Below are 17207 nucleotides of genomic sequence, written 5' to 3' on the forward strand. Positions count from 1 at the left end.
AAGTTATAACACGGATATACCCTCAAGAAGAGGTGCAGTCTGCAATGTTTTAGCTACTTCTAAAACTTGAATCCTGGTCTCCATGGCAACAAATAAGGCATGTTTCTTACATGTATTATCACTGGAGGACCAGGAATAGCTAAACATGCTTCACTACACACCGTAGGAAGATTCAATAGCTCACTGGCGTCACATTGTAAACCAACTACACCTGACATCCACTGTAATGATACCAAGTACAGGAGTGTTACAACTATGATCACGTCGATATTTTTCGCCATCAAAGCATCTTCTTTCATTAAAAAAGAAATCATATTATGTTTATAAAGTCAGGTTATACGTCCCTGGACACATGAGGACTTTGAATACGACCAATGTATGATCCTGTAACTACTTGGTATCTGATCGATAACTAAAATGTGTGGTATCATCCAAAACTAATGTCAAGTATCAAAGAAGAGAAAAATAAGTGATTATTACATTTTAACAGAAGTGTAGATAGAACATGTTGAAACAGAACACGAGCAGATATTAACAGTAAATGAACAAGTAGATTAATAATCAATTTTTACAGTTTGTCCTTTATAATGTTGACAAAATAATTGGTCGATAAATGACACAATATGTTACTGCAGAATAATTAGGAGTCTTTTTTTGTTTACTTACTACTAAAAGACAAGTTGTGTAGTATGTTCATTATTTTATTTAAGGACTAAATTACAATGATAAACATGTTTCATGTACCTTAAGGTTTTTTTGTTCAAATAAAGCCAATAATGACCTTTTTTGTGGTCCCCTTTATTTAGAAAAGTACCGAAATAATAACTAGTCACCATGCTTTTCTATTTTCTGCTTCATTCTTTTTCTTACGTGTGCGATTAGAGGCCACGGAAGGTCCGTGCGTGCCTGTCATTATCCTCTCAAAGGCATGCATGGTGCCTTCAGGGACATATACATGCATTTAGTAGAGCATATCCGCACTAAATATACAAATATTTGACCAAATGGACAATACATATGGAGACTGAACAGGTTAATGGCCAACACTGTTTGGAGAAATGAAGTGAAAGTGAAAGTGAGAGGAAAGGCAGACAGCAGACATTGTTTTGTTCCTGCGGGATTTCTAAGCATGTGAGATCTTTGTGTGTCAGAAGGCGTGTTCAGTCTGCCGCTCATTGATCTGACACGCTGTTGCCTCCGATTCCCTGAAAGCTGCGGGGCCACTTTTATTTTGGAGAGACTCTTTCATTCCCTGTGGAGTTGAACCTTTTTTGCAATCTATGTAATCCAGATAAGCCTTTCTGCTCCTTCAATATTCTCTATGCTTCCGCCTCCGTCTCTATTCTCTGCTTCCTCGTCCACGTCCCTTATCAGATGCTTCGCTGGGGTAAAAAGAGCAAAACCATCGAGAAAATTACAGAAAATGGTTGATGGGTCTGCTATCTGTGCCTTGAACCCCTGGCCCGGGGTCCATCAAAGTGCACGTTAACTGTTAGCATACTTGCTCGACAGCACAGAGTATCACAAACCCTTATTTGTTGGTGTAAACATACAAATTTAGCTGAAAAGCTGGCATAAAATGTTAGCATGTTAATGTTAGCATGCTAGCATGTGACTGGATTAGAGTTAATACCAAAATGCACCATTTGTAGGTGTAAACATACACATTTAGCTTAAAAACTAACATAAAACTTTAGCATACTTCCAAGATGGCGCTAAGTATAAAATCTATCAATTTTAGGTTAAAACATACCAAGGTAACTAAAAAGCTAGCATAAAATGTTAGCATGCTAATGCTAGCATGTGACTGGATATGAGTAAATACCAAAATGCACTATTTGTAGGTGTAAACATACAAAATTAGCTAAAAAACTAACATAAAACTTTACCATACTTCCAAGATGGCGCTAAGTATAAAAAAATATGATTTTTAGGTCAAAACATACAAAGGTAACTAAAAAGCTAGGATAAAATGTAAGCATGCTAATGTTACCTTGTGGCTGGATAAGAGTAAATACCAAAATACATTATTTGTTGGTGTAAACATTCAAAATTAGCTAAAAAAAACAACAAAAAAACCCAGCTTAAAACATTAGCATACTTCCAAAATGGTGCTAAGTATAAAATATATGATTTTTAGATTTAAACATAAACAAATTATTATTATTTTTTTAAATGTTTTATTTTATTTTATTTTTATTTTATGGGGACAGCGTGGCGCGGTTTGGGAGAATGGCCATGCCAGTAATCTGAGGGTTACTGGTTCAATCCCCACCTTCTACCACCCTAGTCACGTCCGTTGTGTCCTTGAGCAAGACACTTCACCCTTGCTCCTGATGGGTTCTGGTTAGCGCCGTGCATGGCAGCTCCCGCCATCAGTGTGTGAATGTGGAAATAGTGTCAAAGCGCTTTGAGTTCCTAAAAAAAGGTAGAAAAACGCTATACAAGTACAACCCATTTACCATTTATTTTATTTGTATTTTATTATTATTTTTATTTTATTTTTTTATTTTAGTTGATTTTATTTTTATTTCATTTTATTTTATTTATTTTATTTTATTTATTTATTTATTTTTTATTCTATAAACCTTTATTTATAAATTTCAACATTTACAAACAATTGACTAATATTAATAATCAAAATAAGTAGAAAAAGAGTACAAAAACAGTGCCAGGGGTTGGCACACCTTATGCTGTTGATGTGCTAACACACCTTACCTTCCATCCATCCATTTTCTACCGCTTAGTCCCTTTCGGGGTCGCGGGGGGCGCTGGCGCCTATCTGTTTATTTATTTATTTTTTATTTATTTATTTTTTTTATTGATTTTTTTTTACTTTTTTTGTTTTAATTTTTATTTATTTTGTTTTGATTTTGTTTTTATTTTATTTTATTTTATAAACCTTTATTTATAAATTGCAACAATTACAAACAATTGAGAAATAATAATAATCAAAATAAGTACAAAAACAGCGCCAGGGGGTTGACACACCGTAACTGTTAGCATATTTACTCGACACCGCGGAGTATCACAAATCAAGATTTTTAGGTTTCAACATACAAAGTTAGCTACAAAGCAAGCAAATATCTTTAGCATGCCTACAGTTCTCACAAGTATGCTAACAGTAAACGTGCGTCTTTGACACTAGTGTGAAGAAAACGACATGTTTGATGACTTCTTTGTGCTGCAGTCGTCCAGCTCGTCCCAGGAGCGCCTGCACCAGCTGCCCTTCCAGCCCACCATGGACGAGCTGCACTTCCTGTCCAAGCATTTCGGCAGCACGGAGAGCATCACGGATGACGACGGCGGCCGCCGCTCGCCGCATGTCCGTCCTCGCTCCCGTAGCCTCAGGTGAGAGCTTGCCATCGAGTGGCCGTTTTTTATCAGCTCCTGGTGTATACCGTATTTTGAATTTTCGTTCACCTCCCTATATGATAATATTAACCTTTGCACTGTTTCTTTAACCCTTGTTGGGCTGCGAGCGCCACCTGGTGGGCCGCCAAAAAATATGTGTTTCTATATGGGCGGCCGCAGTAATCGAGTTGTACTACACTCTTCTACCACTGGTGTCAGTAATGACAATATCAAACACAGAAGAAGTCTGGAGATAAAGTCACAGAGAAGATTTTTAAGCGCAAAAAATATGACTAATGTGATTAATCTGTATTTGGTTTTATTGACAGTTTTGTTTTTTTAAAACATGGAATTATAATTATATTAAAAATATTCTTATTAAATCCAGTTCAAATGTATTTTTATATATTTGTTTATTTGTATTTAATTAATTTAGTTGTATGTTTTTATTTTTTATTCTAGCACTTTTATTATTGAATAAGATAAAAATCAAGAGTAAGATTATTAATATTGTTAATATTTCAATGGGCTCCTCTGTAGTGGAGGTTGACTTACGATAAATGATCAATGTTATTTTATTTCCACTTCTGCTGTACACCTTCCCTAATGATAGTGCAATAACATTTTTGTGTTCACAATGAACATGCTCGCCGACTGCTTCGTCTGCTACGAGCTGGTAAAATGCGGTCGTCTTAAGGAGCTCGTCAGGTTACTGATCTGTATTCAACACTTCTGTACATCTTCACTCCATTAATGGATTTATTGATCACTTGCGGTCAATGGCGCCCGCCTGATTGACGATTGAAGAAAGGAGAACATGACGTCATCTATTGAAATAACACTAAAAAAATCAATAGATAATTGGAAAAATTAACCCTCCCTGATGATTACGCTTTAACAAATGCATAATTACTGTCTGACAATCCATGCTAGCACTCCTACTATGGAAACTACTCCATGAAAAATGAACAATACATTTATATCTAATTATGTTGTGCTAAAATAAATACATTACAGCTAAATGAAGATATAAAAATAAAATGTTTCCCGATCCAAGTTAAAATGCAAATTAAAATACAGCTTCAACATTTAAGTCATCATTTTTGCGCTTATTAACTTCCTCTATGACTTTAGCTGCAGACTTCTTCTGTTTGTTTGATATTGTCATTACTGCCACAAGTGGTGGAAAAGTGTATTACAACTGAGTACCTGAAACATATATTTTAGCAAGTTTTCTAATCTATATGAATGTGTATATATGTATACATATATATGTATGTTTATATGTATATATATATTTATATGTATATATATGTATACATACATGTACATATATATATATACAGACATATATATGTGTTTATATGTATGTATAGATATGTATATATATATACATATACATATCTATACATGCATATATGTACATACATATACAGATGTATACATATATATATATATATATGTAACAATTTTTAACTTTTAAACTATTTTAACCTTCGAACTATTTCCGTCAGCAAATAAACCTTTTCTACATTCAAACTATTCTTACAATAGTTAATTTTTTTTTTTTTTGATTGAGTCTTGGTTTTTCTCTCGGGGTGACGTGTCTTACACTCTGTGATTCTGTCTCTCCTCAGCCCGGGGCGCTCGCCCTCCTGCTACGACAATGAAATGGTGATGATGAACCATGTGTACAAGGAGCGCTTCCCCAAGGTCTCAAACACACGCACGCACACACACACACATGCATTTTGTTACCTGGTGCTATATTAGGAGAATGTAGCATTCCCCCTGTTATATTAATGTTAGCATGCTATGATTTGCTACATTTAAGCTAACATTTTACTTTTCAATCAAATAAACCAAATTTTTTTATTTTTTGTTTTTATTCAGTCATTGGTGGAGCATAATATATATATATATATATATATATATATATATATATACTTTTTTTATTTTATTTTATTTTTTTATTTTTTATTTTTATTAATTTTTTTACAATTGTTTTTAACATGGCTGTGCAGCACTTTGGAAACGTTATTGTTGTTTAAATGTGCTATATAAATAAAGTGGATTGGATTGGATTGGATAGATTGTGTTAATTGTCGCCATCTTAAGAGTATGCTATCTCTTCCCCTGTTAGTATGTTAACTTTGTATGCCAGTATTTTACCAAATTTTGTACATTTAGAGCTAATAATCATGGATTCCGTTACGTTGTACCCTCTTTGAAGTATGCTAACCCCTCTAGCTATACCAACAGTTAGCCTTTTTAACTTTTAAACTGTTTTAACCTTCAAACCATTTCTACATTCAAACTAGTCTTATATATGAATTCTACATTCCATCAGCATTCCAGTTCAGCTTCAGCATTGGAGCGTTTTAGTCTCGTTCAGTGTTAATATCGAAGGGGGCCCCGGGGGCCGTCTGTAGTGGAAAAGTTGGGCCCGGAGGTCGAAGAGGTTAAGAACTACTAACAACTACAGTTTTTTAATGACTTAATTTAATATAAATTTACAGGGTTTAACTTGAAAAGCGCACTTTGATGCTATCTCCTTCCAGCTGCTTCTCTGTCAAACACACCATCCGCAGCTTTCCCCGTACACATTATGCTTGTTACTCGAAATTTTCACTTGCAATTTTTGAGTACAAAATATTTCTAAACACTCCTCAGTTGAGGTACCGGTGTAGTTTTCGGACAAACCGATTGCTTTTGGTACTTTGCAAAAGCAAAAAACTCAATTGATCCGCTTCCTGGCAGGAAGTCAGACACGTCTCTTGATGCGTGGCCTGTTAAATACCTGCAGTCAGCCTCCCCTGCAGCGGAAATGACAAGCCCTCGCAGCGTCCCTCCATTGATTATGCAAATCTACCGACACACCCGTCGGGTTCCTTCATAATTAACTGGGGATCCGTGGCAGGATTAAACAAAGTGACAAGCACCTGTCAGATTGGAACTTTTACCCTCGGAGATTCCTTTTAAGCCGCCGAGCTGACTGAGTTCCGTAGAATGCCGCTCGTGGTGACACTTTTCACGTGACATACACCATCTCTCCGAGTCTGTATGGCATCCACTGGGATTCACACACCTTATTGTACTTCTGACCTTGGGACCTCTGAAAAATTCACACACTTTATTGTACTTCTGACCTTCTTGGGACCTCTGAAAAATTCCTACATCTTTAGGACCACCCTTTCTAGATGTATAAAGATTTGTATTTACAACATTAATAATATATACATACTGTACAAATATTAAAAAAGGTAAGCTTTTAGTGGTTTTTTTTTTTTTTTTGTAATTGTGTGAATGCTCCAAAGCATTCACACATTGGTTTTCAACACCAAAATTAATTTATTTATTTTTCTTCTTCTTCCAAATTAAAACAGTTGAGCCAATTTGGGAATCGTGCGCTTTCCCTTGACAAATTCCCAAAAATTCCCAGATTTCCCAGTTTTCCAGGACTTCTTTCCCTATTTAAAATTAATTGGCCATTTTTCAAACTCTCACCATTTCCACATTCAAGCGGTTCAAACCATTCCACCTTCACCATATTCCACTCATCTTGGAAATTTAAACTATAATTTTTCCAAGTTCAAAAAATTCCAGGAATTCTCGTTTTTCAATCCATAATTTCACCCCTTTTTCTGTCGACTACTCTTTCCACATTTGTCAACCCACTTCAACTGTTCTGCTGTCAAAACATTCCTCTTAATCAAGACAAAAAACAAAGTTGTTTTTTGAAGTGGAAAAATTCCCGGTTTTCCCAAAATTCCAGGAATTCCTTAATACCATTTTTCAATTTAAAATGTTGCTACATGAACATTTCTTGACCGATTAGAAAAAAATTATAACCCCAACCATTTCAATTAATTCAGACCATGCAAGTTTTTTTTTACCATTTTCCCAAAAAATCCCGCTTTTCCCGAAATTCTGCTCGCATTTTACCTGTTTTCCTATTTTTTTCTTTGTCTTCTATATGGTTGCCAACAAATATGTGTTTCTCAGCTGTGGTCCGCAGTTGTAGTACACTCTCCCACCACTAGTGGCTGTAATGACAATGACAAACGAGCAGCAAAAGTCTGGCGCTGAAGTCATAGAGAAGATTCTCAAGTGCAAAAAATATGACTAAAGTGGTGAAGCTATGTTTTTATTTGCACTTTAATTTTTATTGAAACCCATCCATCCATCCATTTTTTACCGCTTATTCCCTTTTGGGGTCACCAACATATATTTCTATTCATTACTATTTTTATTAGTATTTAGCACTGCTTAATCATGTATTTTTTTATCAGTTTTTATACTTCACTTCTTTTGCAGTACATTTGATTAGTGTTTATTTTCGTAATCAGCCTGACCTAAGCCTCGATAATATTTGTGGTTTCATATCATTTGACATAGTTTATCCTGTTCAACTGTAAGTAGGCTAGATATAATTATTGAAGATGATTAAAATCAAGAGTAAGATGACTAATTCATTGTTGATATTTGAGTGGGGTCCCGTCCCCGCCTGTAGGTTTATGTCCACAACCTTCTACTATCCAGGTGAGAGGCATGGTTTATCATCTAGGATTAACTTTCACCAACTCAAAAGTGATGCAACGGCTCAATATGTCTATATAACAGCATAAGCTAGTTAGCTAGCTAAAAGTATTTCCTCTGCGTTAGCGCTTATAATAACAATATCGCTAATATTTGTTAATATTCAGGTCACGACATGTAAATGGATCTTTTTCACCTATAAAGTGCTCTTAAAGCCTCTATCAAGGTTTTATACACACACTGTAAGTATATATGTAGTATCTAGTAACGTTCATAATAACATTTAATAATTACATGTTTACCCCTTGAACAACAAGACTACTAATCATAGCAGACTTGATGAGGTACAACAAAGACTACTTTGGCAAAGATGTCAAAAAGGTAAAGAAGCCCCTGACATGTTGCTTCTTCCCCAGGCCACAGCTCAGATGGAGGAGAGGCTGGCGGAGTTCATCCACAACTACTCCCCTGAGAGTGTACTGCCCCTGGCCGACGGGGTCCTCAGCTTCATCCATCACCAGCTGGCTGAGCTGTCCCGGGATTGCCTGACCAAGTCGCGGGAGGGCCTCATCAGCAGCGTTTACTTCTGTGAGCTTCAGGAGAACCTGGAGAAGCTCCTGCACGACGTGAGTCGAACAAAGTGAGGCCGCCTCGCGTCTTCTAACGACCTTCCTTCTCGTTCACCAGGCCTACGAGCGCTCGGAGAGTTCCGAATTGACCTTCGTCATCGAGCTGGTCAAGAAGCTCTTCATCATCATCTCTCGTCCTGCCCGGCTGCTGGAGTGCTTGGTGAGACTTTCTCCAAATAATCTGCACTTTTTTGGGTAATTTTGCCTATCATTCACACTCCTTATGGAAGACAACAACTCATATGTTTTTCCTTGTTTATGAATTCTAAATCATAAATAAACATTAGCAAAAGTCAGCTCACAATGTAGGTAATAGGAAATGGAGAGGTTTGTATATTGCCCATTCATTTTCAATGGGGAGAAAATTCCTAAAAATTCCAGGAATTTGGGGAAAGGGAAATCATGTTTTGCGTTAGATCTACCAAAAGAGTAGTGTGTGTGGATGGTTTAACGGTCGGAATCAGGTTAAAAGTGGCATATTATTTTGAGAATACATATAGGGCATTGTAGGACAATGAATACGTTTATTCATTTGAATGGGAATTTCCTGGAAATTTTTGAAAAAACAGGAAATTCTTAAAAAATATTGATACTAGCACAAAAATGTTGACATAACAGTTTGAATTGAGAATTGGTGTTTTAAAATTCCTAGAATTTTTTTAAAAATACGATAATTTGTACGAAAAAAACTGCGTTTTTTGTCTCAACTAAGAAGAATGTTTTGAAGGTGGAATGGTCAAAAATGGTTTAAAAATGTGAACTGTGAAAACATTCCAGGAACAGGTGAAAATAGGGCTTTGGAAAACCGGGAATTACAGAATTCCTGGAATTTATTTGAACTAGGCAGTGGAGTGTTTGGATAGTGGAATGGTTTGAATCGGCTGAGAAATGTGGGAAATGCAGAGGTTTGTATACTGCCCATTCCTTTTCAATGGGGAGAAAATTCCTAAAAAATCCAGGAATTTGGGGAAAGGGAAATCATGTTTTGCATTTGATGTATCAGAAAAGTTTTGGTGTGGATGGTTGATAGGTCGGAATTAGGTTAAAACTGGCATATTATTTTGAGAATTTATAGGGCATTGTAGACTATGAATACATTTATTCATTTGAATGGGAATTTCTTGGAAATTTTTGAATAGACAGGCATTTCTTAAAAATGTCGGTACTAGCACAATTGACGCAGTTGTTGGAATTTTTGGAAACGGTTGAAAAATGTTGACGTAATAACAGTTTGAATTGAGAATTGGTCATTTAGAATTCCTGGAATTTACGAAAAAAAAACGAGAATTTGTACGGGAAAAAAAAATAACAGCGTTTTTTTGTCTCAACTAAGAAGAATGTTTTGAAGGTGGAATGGTCAAAAATGGTTTAAAAATGTGGAGTGTGAAAACTTTCCAGGAACAGGTGAAAATAGGGCTTTGAAAAACCAAGAATTGTGGGAATTCCTGGAATTTATTTGAACTAGGCAGTGGACTGTTTGGATGGTGGAATGATTTGAATCGGTTGAGAAATGTGGGAAATGGAGAGATTTATATATTGCCCATTCCTTTTCAATGGGGAGACAATTCCTAAAAATTCCTGGAATTTGGGAAAGGGAAATCATGTTTTGCATTTGATGTATCAGAAAAGTATTGGTGTGGATGGTTGATAAGTCGGAATTAGGTTAAAAGTGGCATATTATTTTGAGAATTCATAGGGCATTGTACAAACCCCGTTTCCATATGAGTTGGGAAATTGTGGTAGATGTAAATATAAACGGAAAGCAATGATTTGCAAATCATTTTCAACCTATATTCAGTTGAATATGCTACAAACACAACATATTTGATGTTCAAACTGATGAACATTTTTATTTTTTTTTGCAAATAATAACTTTAGAATTTGATGCCAGCAACAGGTGACAAATAAGTTGGGAAAGGTGGCAATAAATACTGATAAGTAAACATTGATTGATTGATTGATTGATAAAGTTGAGGAATGCTCATCAAAAACTTATTTGGAACATCCCACGGGTGTGCAGGCTAATTAGGAACAAGTGGGTGCCATTATTGGGTATAAAAACAGCTTCCAAAAAAATGCCCAGTCTTTCACAAGAAAGGATGGGGCGATGTACACCCCTTTGTCCACAACTGCGTGAGCAAATAGTTAAACAGTTTAAGAACAATGTTTCTCAAAGTGTAATTGCAAGAAATTTAGGGATTTCAACATCTATGGTCCATAATATCATCAAAAGGTTCAGAGAGTCCGGAGAAATCACTCCATGTAAGCGGCATGGCCGGAAACCAACATTGAATGACCGTGACCTTCGATCCCTCAGACACCACTGTATCAAAAACCAACATCAATTTCTAAAGGACATCACCACATGGGCTCAGGAACACTTCAGAAAACCACTGTCACTAAATACAGTTGGTCGCTACATCTATAAGTGCAAGTTCAAGCTCTCCTATGCAAAGCGAAATCTATTTATCAACAACATCCAGAAACGCCGCCGGCTTCTCTGGGCCAGAGATCATCTAAGATGGACTCATGCAAAGTGGAAAAGTGTTCTGTGGTCTGACGAGTCCACATTTCAAATTGTTTTTGGAAACTGTGTCCTCCTGAACGAAGAGGAAAAGAACTACCCGAATTGTTATAGGCGAAATTTGAAAAGCCAGCATCTGTGATGGTGTGGGGGTGCATTAGTGCCCAAGGCGTGGGTAACTTACACATCTGTGAAGGCACCATTAATGCTGAAAGGTCCATACAGGTTTTTGAACAACATGTGTTGCAATCCAGGCAACGTTATCATGGACGCCCCTGCTTATTTCAACAAGACAATGCCAAGCCATGTGTTACAACAGCGTGACTTCATAGTAAAAGAGTGTGGGTACTAGACTGGCCTGCCTGTAGTCCAGACCTGTCTCCCATTGAAAACGTATGGCACATTATGAAGCCTAAAATACGACAACGGAGACCCCTTTCTTGTGAAAGACTGAGCATTTTTTGGGAAGCTGTTTTTATACCCAATCATGGCACCCACCTGTTCCCAATTAGCCTGCACATCTGTGGGATGTTCCAAATAAATGTTTGATCAGCATTCCTCAACTTTATCAGTATTTATTGCCACGTTTCCAAACTTCTTTGTCACGTGTTGCTGGCATCAAATTCTACAGTTAATGATTATTTGCAACAAAAAAAAGTTTATCAGTTTGAACATCAAATATGTTGTCTTTGTAGCATATTTAACTGAATATGGGTTGAAAATGATTTGCAAATCATTGTATTCCGTTTATATTTACATCCAACACAATTTCCCAACTCATATGGAAACGGGGTTTGTAGACTATTAATACATTTATTCATTTAAATGGGAATTTCCTGGACATTTTTGAATAGACAGGCATTTCTTTAAAATATTGGTACTAGCACCATTGACGCAGATGATATGTAAGAATTGGTGTTGGAATTTTTGGAAACGGTTGAAAAATGTTGACGTAATAACAGTTTGAATTGAGAATTGGTGTTTTAGAATTCCTGGAATTTTAGAAAAAATACGAGAATTTGTGCGGAAAAAAATAACAGCGTTTTTTTGTCTCAACCAAGAAGAATGTTTTGAAGGTGGAATGGTCAAAAATGGTTTCCAGGAACAGGTGAAAATAGGGCTTTGGAAAACCGGGAAAACTGGGAATTCCTGGGATTTATTTGAACTAGGTTGTGGAGTGTTTGGATGATGGAATGGTTTAAATCGGGTGAGAAATAAGGAAAATGGAGAGTATTGTATATTGACCATTCCTTTTCAATATGGAAAAAATTCCTGAAAATTCCAGGACTTTGGGGAAAGGGAAATCATGTTTTGCATTTGATGTATCAGCAGAGTAGTGTGTGGATGGCTGTCAGGTCGGAATCAGGTAAAAAGTAGTGCAAAATGTTGAAAATTCATAGGGCATTGTACAACTATAAATATGTCCATTCATTTGAAGGGGGGTTTCCTGGAAATTTGGGAAAAAAATGGAATTTAAAAAAAAATATTGATACTGGCACAATTTTCCCAGCTTATATTTTGAAACTTTGAAAACGGCTGAAAAATGTTGACCTAATAACAGTTTGTATTTAAGAATTCCTGGAATTTGTAAAAACCTGGAATTTGTACCAAAAAAAAGGTGTTTGATGTCCCAACTAAGAGGAATGTTTTGATGGTGGAATGGTCAAAAGCGCTTGAAAAATGTGTACTGTGAAACTTTCCAGGAAGAGGTGAAAATAGGGCGGTGGAAAACCGGGATTTCTGAAAATTCCTGGAAATTTTTGAACTAGTTTGATTGTCCAAGTGTAGCTGGAGTGTGTGGAACCGTTCGAATCGGTTTATAAATGTGGGATATGGAGAGGTTTGTATATTGCCCATTAATTTTTAATGGGGGGAAATTTCCTGGAAATTCCAGATAAACTTTGTGGAAAGGGAAATCATGTTTTGCGCTTGATGTATCAGAAGAGTAGTGTAGCCCACATTTCTCAACCAATTCAAACCATTCCACAGGCTACAGCTCACCTGTGAAACTCATAAAAACAAGCCGTGTATAAAATGGAGGAATTTATATTTTTAATAGCCTCACTTAGCCGTTGCTTCGGCGAGATATTACACCTGGGCAAGGTGTGATTTATGTATTTCACACCAATATAAAAGTGTTAGAAGCCATTATTTAGGATCCAAGGCACAATGCCGCACTTCCCGAGTACTGGGTGAGTATCGAGGTACTTGCGTACCTGCCTTCCGTGCATGTGCATCGCTACTGAGTATTCAGGACTCGTTTGATTTGTTTTGACGCGACAGGAGTTTAACCCGGAGGAGTTCTACCACCTTTTGGAGGCGGCAGAGGACCACGCCAAGGAGGGCCAGCTGATGAAGGCGGACATCCCTCGGTACATCATCAGCCAGCTGGGTCTCACCAGGGACCCGCTAAAAGGTGGAGAGCGATAACTTGTGTCGCATGGTATTGTTTGGATAGTTCCTTATCGGGAAACATATTTACAGGCGAACGGAATAGCAGAAAAACGGTCAAATCTACATTAATCATTTTCCGGACTATAAAGAGTGCTGTTATATAAGGCACACCCACTGAATTTTGGAAGAAAAAAAGATGTTTCTATATATTAGTCGCAGATGAATACGTTGTGAAATGGGTTATTTACACAGAAATATTCTGTAAATGTTTATTTACATACCCTAATTGTTTCCAAACGGTATCTGTAACAAGGCAGTAAAACGGCTGATCAAACAAAACACAAGTCATTGTCATGCGCCAGCTCGCTCTCCAGTCAGCTAAACAGACGGAAACACTCCTACAGGCATCACGGTTTAGTAAGTAAGAATTGTTTTATTTACATTGTGAATCTTACAAATGTAAGATTTACAATGGACGGCTGAGAAAGACAGAACGGCGCTTCTACTTCCGGTTCAAGTCTCGAAACAACAGGTAATCCACCGTTTTATGGTCTGCAGGTTTCAAAACGTTGGGAAAAAATGTTGAAACTTATAGTTCGGAATTTTGGGCATGTGTCAGTAAACAGACGGTAACACAGACACTCGTCAATGTGTTAGCATAGTAGTTCATGCTAACGACGCTAACTCGATGACATTGCGATAGCACATACGAATATGCGTGACAACAATCCCCCCAAACCTTGAATTAACACCCGGTTTAATGCACCCGGTCTAATGCACCGGTCTAAAGCACTCTGTCCATAGCATCCGATCTTAAGCACCTGGTTTAATGGACTTGGTCTAAATCACCCGGTCTCAAACACTCGGTCTCAAACACCCGGTCTCACACACCTGGTCTAAAGCATGTGGTCTAATGCACTTGGTATAATGCACCCGGTTTAATGCACCAGGTCTAAAGCCCCCGGTCTGATTCACCTGGTCTAAAGCACATGGTCCAAAGCATCCGGTCTAAAGCACCTGGTTTAATGGACTTGGTCTAAATCACCCGGTCTAAATCACCTGGTCTAAAGCACCCGGTCTCAAACACCCGGTCTAATGCACCCGGTCCAAAGCACACGGTCTAATACACCCGGTCTAAAGCATGCGGTCTGAATCACGCAGTCTAATGCCTCTGGTCTAAAGCACACGGTCCAAAGCCCTTGGTTTAATGGCCTTGGTTTAAATAACCCGGTCTAAAGAACCCGGTCAAAATCACCAGGTCTAAAGCACCTGGTCTAAAGCACACGGTCCAAGGCATCCGGTCCAAAACACCTGGTATAATGGACTTGCTCTAAATCACCCGGTCTAATGCACTCTGTCTGAAGCACCCGGTCTAAAGCACACGGTCCAAGGCATCCGGTCTAAACCATCTGGTTTAATGGACTTGGTCTAAATCACCCGGTCTGAAGTACCCTGTCTAATGGACCCGGTCTGAAGCACCCTGTCTAATGCACCCGGTCTAAAGCATCTGGTTTAATGGACTTGGTCTAAATCACCCGGTCTAAAGCACACAGTCCAAAACATCCGGTCTAAAGCACCTGGTCTAAAGCACACGGTCTAAAGCACCCAGTCTAATGCACCCTGTATAATGCACACGGTCTAAAGCACCAGGTCTAATGCACCCGGTCCAAAGTATCTGGTCTAAAGCACCTGGTTTAATGGACTTGATCTAAATCACCTAATCTAAAGCACCCGGTCTAATGCACCTGGTCTAAAGCACACTGTCCACACTGTCCCTGGTTTAATGGACTTGGTCTAAATCACCCGGTCTAAAGCACCTGTTCTCAAAAACCCGGTCTAAAGCACCCGGTCGAAAGCACCCGGTCTAATGCACCTGGTCCAAAGCATCCGGTCAAAAGCCCCTGGTTGAATGGACTTGGTCTAAATCACCCGGTCTACTCAATGGCTGTTCCCTGGATGGTAGACCACATGTTCCCTGGATGGTAGACCACATGTTCCCTGGATGGTAGACCACATGTTCCCTGGACGATAGACCACATGTTCCCTGGACGGTAGACCACATGTTCCCTGGATTGTAGACCACATGTTCCCTGGACGGTAGACCACATGCCCTGCAATGACTCCTCAACAAAGTCTTATTTGTGAATGGGTGAGGATTATTTCCTGGTCTTTCTGATCGGTTTTCTGCTCTGAGGTCTGCTTCCTGACGCTCGGGCGCGCTCCAACCCACGCCGCATCAAACACCCGCCTGACGCTGGATCCCACGCTGTGTTGTGTGCGCTCCAACCAACAATCAGCATAATAATAAAAATAATAATAATAATGAGTAGAGGAAATTAGCAGCTTTCTGTCGGTAAGTGGGAGGGAGCACTGAAGGAAACATTCATTCTCTTTTATTTATTTATTTATTTAATCCCCCGACGTGACACAGCATCACTTTGTTCCTGACGTGTGACGGAGAAAGAAAGATGCTTCCTTTTTGTATATATTTGCACTCGTAACTATTGTGTTTCCACGCAGACATCGCCAGCCTGGACAGCTACGACAGCGAAGGTCCACACACGCCCGAGACAGATGACTCCACAGAGGTAAACACCCGCCTCAGTCGGGCCCATAAAGGTGGTATTTATTGGGGGGAAACACCACCTTTACTTGGGGGAAACACCACCGGTAGCAGGTTTGGGTCAGCAAGAAAATGCGATATACTATTCAGTAGGAATCCCAAATTGGACACTGGAATGTATTGTCTAATGCACCCAGTATTGTCTCCCATCTGTGATTAGGATAAAAAAAATAACATCCAAAAACTAGGAAACTCCCACAGAAATTTTTATGGGCCTGTTATCTGTACTGTGTGGCACAAGTAATAGAAAAATGGATGGATGGATGGAAGTTAGCATTAAGTTAGCTTGCTATCGTTTGCATGCTAACCGTCAACAAGTGCCACAAACCAAGTTATGTGACTCGGGTAAACGGTGGCAAAACTAGCTCAAAAAGTTAGCTTGCTAATTTTATCAAGCTAACGTTAGCATGCTATCAGTTGGCACGTGTCACATTCCAAGTGATATGACTGTAAGGTGTATGACTGTCTAATTGTGAACTTTGGGACTACATTTTTTTGTAGTCCACAGTTCACAATGATCCACGTTTCTTGCAAGACGAAGTCAAAAAATATCCACTTGTAGTTTTTTAAACTGGCCGCCATCCTGCTTTTTGCAGACCAGATTTGTCACGTTACACTTGAAGGTGATGTAATAATAACCGTAAGTTACCTACGATTTTGAATTAGAACTAAACATGCTAGCATATGGCGCAACACGGCCGCAACAGGTGCTATGTTGTCATGGCGATAAGGAGTCGACTGCACGGTCGGCGTTAATATACTGTTGACGGCCGAGAAGCACACGCGACGTTTTTGAAATGTCGGTAAATTTACCACGCGGAGTTAGACTACCTGCGCGTACCAACTGCAAGTGGATGAAGATGTCGTTTTTAAATCTGACTATCTTGTCTCTGGCCCCAGGGGAAGGCGAGGGCCATCAAGCCGCCGAGCGAGGAAGACTTTCAGAACATCAAACTGATCAGCAACGGAGCTTACGGGTAAGAACTGAACGTAAACCGGTCCATGTTTTGAGGATTGTGTTGAAACCACGTGGTTCTATTATCCTCCGACCCCTCAAGGGGTCTCAAACTCAATTTCCCCGAGGGGCACTGGAGGTAAAATTGGGGTGAATTCCCTTCATAATCACTTTTTAATTGTGTTAACT

General features: G+C 38.6%; 1 protein-coding gene across 4 annotated transcripts in view; it reads left to right on the top strand.

Annotated features, from left to right (window-relative positions):
- The window catches only part of LOC133556402 (microtubule-associated serine/threonine-protein kinase 1-like), a 167281-nt gene that overhangs the window by 108964 nt on the left and 41110 nt on the right, over window positions 1-17207 (top strand). For all 4 annotated transcript variants that reach the window (XM_061906311.1, XM_061906319.1, XM_061906325.1 and 1 more), the window contains 7 exons: window positions 3191-3351; window positions 4992-5067; window positions 8310-8519; window positions 8581-8682; window positions 13330-13462; window positions 15961-16028; window positions 16964-17040. In XM_061906311.1, the coding sequence (XP_061762295.1) occupies window positions 3191-3351; window positions 4992-5067; window positions 8310-8519; window positions 8581-8682; window positions 13330-13462; window positions 15961-16028; window positions 16964-17040 (827 nt within the window). The remainder of the gene's footprint in view (window positions 1-3190; window positions 3352-4991; window positions 5068-8309; window positions 8520-8580; window positions 8683-13329; window positions 13463-15960; window positions 16029-16963; window positions 17041-17207) is intronic.

This window comes from Nerophis ophidion, linkage group LG01 (assembly GCF_033978795.1).
Source record: "Nerophis ophidion isolate RoL-2023_Sa linkage group LG01, RoL_Noph_v1.0, whole genome shotgun sequence".
In the NCBI taxonomy this organism is placed as follows: Eukaryota; Metazoa; Chordata; class Actinopteri; order Syngnathiformes; family Syngnathidae; genus Nerophis; species Nerophis ophidion.